Genomic DNA, 4,735 nt, shown 5'->3' on the forward strand with positions numbered 1-4,735 from the left:
CCACATCGTGATGTAGATATGTGGGGGCGTGTTAGAACGAGGCATTTAGGTAGGCGTGGTTGACTCTTAACTTTTATAAAGAATATCTCTTTGGATTTGAGACTTTAGTCTTTGCAACTTTACAGATCTTCTTTATGCACCAAGAGCTTGTAACACTCCAAAGAGAAAGGAAAAATTTAAATCGCATCATATGACCCCTTTAAATTCATAAAGTCATGGCATTAAATGTTGCATGCAGTGCAAAAAATTGAATATTTTCCTGAGTATTTTTGTATTGTTTTCCAATACAAAAAACATTAAATAAAGATACAGTTATTTGAGATGCCAAATGAAGATATGAAGTCTTACTTTCTGAGAAATTAACAAAATTAAGTGAGTTTATGTGGGGAATGAAAACTTGTTTTCTCTTTGAATTCAGTAGATTTTTCTGTGCCCATTAGTAGATATTTGTTCTTTTTCAATCATAAACTCACTTCAGTTTTAATCAGTTTAATAGAAAACAAGACTTATTCTCATGTAATTTTGTTTGTCAAGTAAATGTATCTTGATTTAAGAATCCTTAGTCATTTGCACTGAACAACAAGACAAAAATACTGATGAAGAACATCACTTTTTTTGCACTGTGATCAGAAGGTACAGTAAATGCTATGAAGATGACAGATTTTTAATTATTATAAAAGGAGAGCTCTTTGCATGTGTTCTAGGCTATATATAATCCATCCAGAATTTTCATGTTGCTAAGAGGACCAGCAGCCACACGCTCCAAAGACATCCACATAAAAATAAGGGATTCACTCTTGAAATTGCAATGCTTGACATTGTGATAGCATTGTGATAACATGTCAGGAGTGTCTAGTGCCACCCTGAACCCCTTTCTGGCTCCACCACTGCATCTCCTTGCGCTTGAACCGATAAACACACACAAAATTATCTTAAAACACCTATCGCGGCAAGTATTCTCGCAAACACAGTCTGTTATGTAAAGTTAAGTAAAGTGAATGTAAACAGAAAGAAATCGGATATGTATCATTATTGGATCTATGCATTCAGTCTTAAAGTGACAGCAGCCTATAAATACCTGCTGCTGTCTATGTCATTTTTGTTAACCAAACAACAAAACACAGCTTTAAAAAAATTATCCATATTTAATTTATACAGTGAACACTGTGCAGTGTTATTATACAGTTAATTACATTTCTATAGCTGAATGCTACTGTTAGACCTTATTTTATTTGTAACTTTGTTCTGTTGTATTTATCTATGATTGAAATTTCATCACTGCCTGTTCACTTGTCATTATAATGTTTGAACTTTATTCAAGTTTTTGCTCTGGTATTGAAGAAGAAGAGCGGTCGACTGTGGCATATTAAAAGCTCCGCTGCTTTCGAGCCGTGTGTCACGCTAATTTAGCGGCCTCGTTTCGCTTCGACGGCTTTCAGCCTCACCCTGCTTCATTCTACTATGTTAATAAATCATTAGCTCATCCATGAACATGATTTCTGCCCGAGTCCCGTCGGATTGCTTCGGCTGTGGGGATGAAGACGACAACTCCCATGATTCCACACTCAGTCACAGCGTCATCAAACTACGCCTTTGCCTCTTTGTTTATTTTGAATACGCGCCCTCTAGTGGCGAAAATTACATATTGTGCCTTTAAAGTGTTCTTTAAGATGAGTGAGATCAGTGATTAATAACTAAATCTGATTGGTTCTTTGTGTTTACAGGACCCGGAAATGGGCGATGCAGATGCAGGAGGAGCTAGTGCAGTTGATGGATGCTGAGACCGGCATACAAAAGCTTCAAAAAGTAAGACCACACATTTGTTTTTCAGCATTTCATATACTGCCACAAAAACAAATACAAATGTGAGTCACATTAGCTTGGCAATTAGCATATATGTACTACAGAGTGCTACAGTGGCCAGCCACATTTTGGTTCCGGAACTTTAAATTTTTTTTCTCATTAATGTTAAAGCATTAAATGTCATAAACCAAACCAACCAGCCTTGATTTAAATCCCAACTTTGATTTGAAGCAATTAAGTATTTGAAAATTGGACAAAAACACAAAGATACAAGTGGTACAAGTGTGTATTTAACGGCTTTAATAAAGGAAAAAAACAATCCCATGAAGCAGTGTGAATGACATAATTGAATTAAAAATTATGGAGAAATATAGAACTATACAAATAGAGCATATGGAGATTACTTCATTTGAAGTGCTTCATGGGAGTGGGTGGGTGCTAAAGAATTATTTCGGCACAATTTTCTTGCAGTAGTCCTCTGATTGGAGGAGCTTTTCTGATTGGATGGGTAATGTAGTTTTTCACCAGGAATTCCACTGTTAAACATGATTATTTAAAAATGAAGTTGAAATAATGCAGGCTGATGGCTTCAACAAAAGCATATACCTTTGATCAACAAAATCCAAGCTTATAGTAGATCCTGTTTCAGTTTTAGAAGTTGTCCTTAAAAATCAATTTCCCTATGCAGAAAATGAATGGGACTTGCTAGTGCAGTAGTTCTAGAGTTCTCTTTTCAGGGATGAAGGAAAGTCGTGACATGAAGGTGAATAAATGATTACAGAATTTTAATTTTGAGTGAACTAGTACAACTTCAAAAGGAGCAAAACTGCTTTAGCATCTCTATCACCCAGTCTCAACAAAACCTTGTGCTGTATGTCATGTGGTTTGCCATTCTGAAAGTATTTGTGTCCAAGGCAAAGACTATTTGGTGTGTGTGAGAGTCAAAAGAATTTCATCAACCCACAATTCCTGCTGCCAGCTGTTGAACTTGGTGGCGATCTTTAATGGTACTGTGGTCAACTTATGGGGGTCATGAGGTCCAGTGTTTTCTCTGGACCAAAGATTGTTCTGTCATATATAATGGTTAATGATTTTTATTTATTTAAATTTTTTACAGGGCCAGATACACTCAGTGATACAAATGCATTCACTCTCACTGCTAAATAAATATATGAGTGCAAATCACAAATGATCAGATATCCTCAAACCTATACGGGACATTTTGTAAAATACAGCACAAAGTATATCCCTCCAACTTTTATGGACTTGTTGCAACGGCACTGATGGCAACAGAACTGATCATTCTTATTTTGGCCTTTATTATTATATATATATATTGTATCATGTTTTTTATATATGTTATTCTATTCTAGTCTTCTTAGCACATCCTGATTATTAATGTTTTGCAGTCGACCTTCTAACCACTAAATAATTGCCTGTTTTAGCAAAGTCTGAAACATATTCTGTAATCCATATACATTCTTACCAGTTTTACTGTTTTTACATAGTCATGTTCTGGATTAATTACAGTTGCTTGCAAAAGGTTTGGATATTTAATCTATCTATTTATCTATTTATGCATTGCTTATCCCAACCGTTTTTACATTAGACTAATTAGATTTGCAGGTATGTTTTTAATGAATGCTATGCTTTCTGTCAAGGCTGTGGCACTAGAAGAGTGTGTTTTTTTTTGTTTTGTTTGTTTTTTTATGTGCTCATAAGTAATGGCTTTTGAGACAAATTCCAGCAAGTAAACCGGAAACCTCTCTTTCTATCTTTCTCTCTCTCTCAGATTTTCCTGCAATTTCATAGACACTATGATGTCAAGCAAAACAACCCTACACAGCTGGTGGCAAAAGCTGCACGTGAAATCGAGAACCTTCTTGCCAACCGTTCCAAAGCTCTAGAGGTAAGTAATGAGCATTATGCCACATGTTATCATCTCATAATCCAAAACATATAGCACCTTAAAGGGGTTTTTGAGATGTTTACACATTGCAACTGAATATATATGTTTGATTTGATGCAGCATGGGTTATAACCATGCAAAACAATGGAATTTGCTTTATAATCATGCATATTTCCTGTCGAGGTGTATTCCATGTGTCTCAGGTGCTCAGAATAGCGTACCTAAATGCTGCTTTTGCTATTTCATCTGCATTTTCTGTATGTATGAAATACCCAGATGATCTACTACATTTGCAAAAATGAGCAGCATACAACCAAATCGCAGTACATGGAAAACTGTATTCCACAATGCAGTGCATGTATTAAGTTATGTATTTTCTAAAAATGATACTTTAAAAAATATATATTTTTAAGAGAAGTAGGCAGTATATGGTGTAGTTACAGTGTAGTATGTACCAAGCTAGTTTCCCAAATATAGCCATTGTTTTTCTCTGCTCCATTCAAAACCCTTCCAATCCTACTGTATGTTGTTAGTAAATTAGATCTTGCAGAAAGATCCAGCTTGGATCGACCTGCATCAATCTAGCTCTGACTGATAAAACTGGGTCCAGAATGTTGGCAGGGCTCCTTCAAGCTGAAAGTTAATTAGTTTGCCGATACTAATTCTGTTTTTTTGATTTTCTTTCTTGATAAACTGTACTCTGTGTGCCCTAAAAACTACATTTCAAGAGCATTTTCCATTAATGTATGAATAGGTATCATTAGAAATCATTATTCGGGCTCATTTTCCATGATAGTGGAGAAATACCACATGTTGTGTGTGCTTAAGCAGGGTCAGTCAGTGTTATAAATGTTTAACTCTTGCCCCTGAAGTGCAGGTGATGTATATGGCAGACTGTGTGGTGCTGCTTTTATTGGTCAGTATTAAACACATCGCTGACAGCACACCCTGATGACTAAATGAAAGTATTTACCTTTCTCTCTCTCTCTCTCTCTCTCTCTCTCTCTCTCTCTCTCTCTCTCG

The 4,735-nt window shown here is 35.8% G+C and overlaps 1 protein-coding gene across 3 annotated transcripts in view; it reads left to right on the plus strand.

The window, feature by feature from the left end:
• Positions 1–4,735, plus strand: part of LOC107732991 (voltage-dependent calcium channel subunit alpha-2/delta-1-like) — a 77,249-nt gene that overhangs the window by 24,117 nt on the left and 48,397 nt on the right. For all 3 annotated transcript variants that reach the window (XM_016544479.1, XM_016544480.1, XM_016544481.1), the window contains exons 2-3: positions 1,725–1,806; positions 3,596–3,712. In XM_016544479.1, the coding sequence (XP_016399965.1) occupies positions 1,725–1,806; positions 3,596–3,712 (199 nt within the window). The remainder of the gene's footprint in view (positions 1–1,724; positions 1,807–3,595; positions 3,713–4,735) is intronic.

This window comes from Sinocyclocheilus rhinocerous, unplaced genomic scaffold, assembly GCF_001515625.1.
Source record: "Sinocyclocheilus rhinocerous isolate Xijiao unplaced genomic scaffold, SAMN03320098_v1.1 scaffold400, whole genome shotgun sequence".
Taxonomy (NCBI): Eukaryota; Metazoa; Chordata; class Actinopteri; order Cypriniformes; family Cyprinidae; genus Sinocyclocheilus; species Sinocyclocheilus rhinocerous.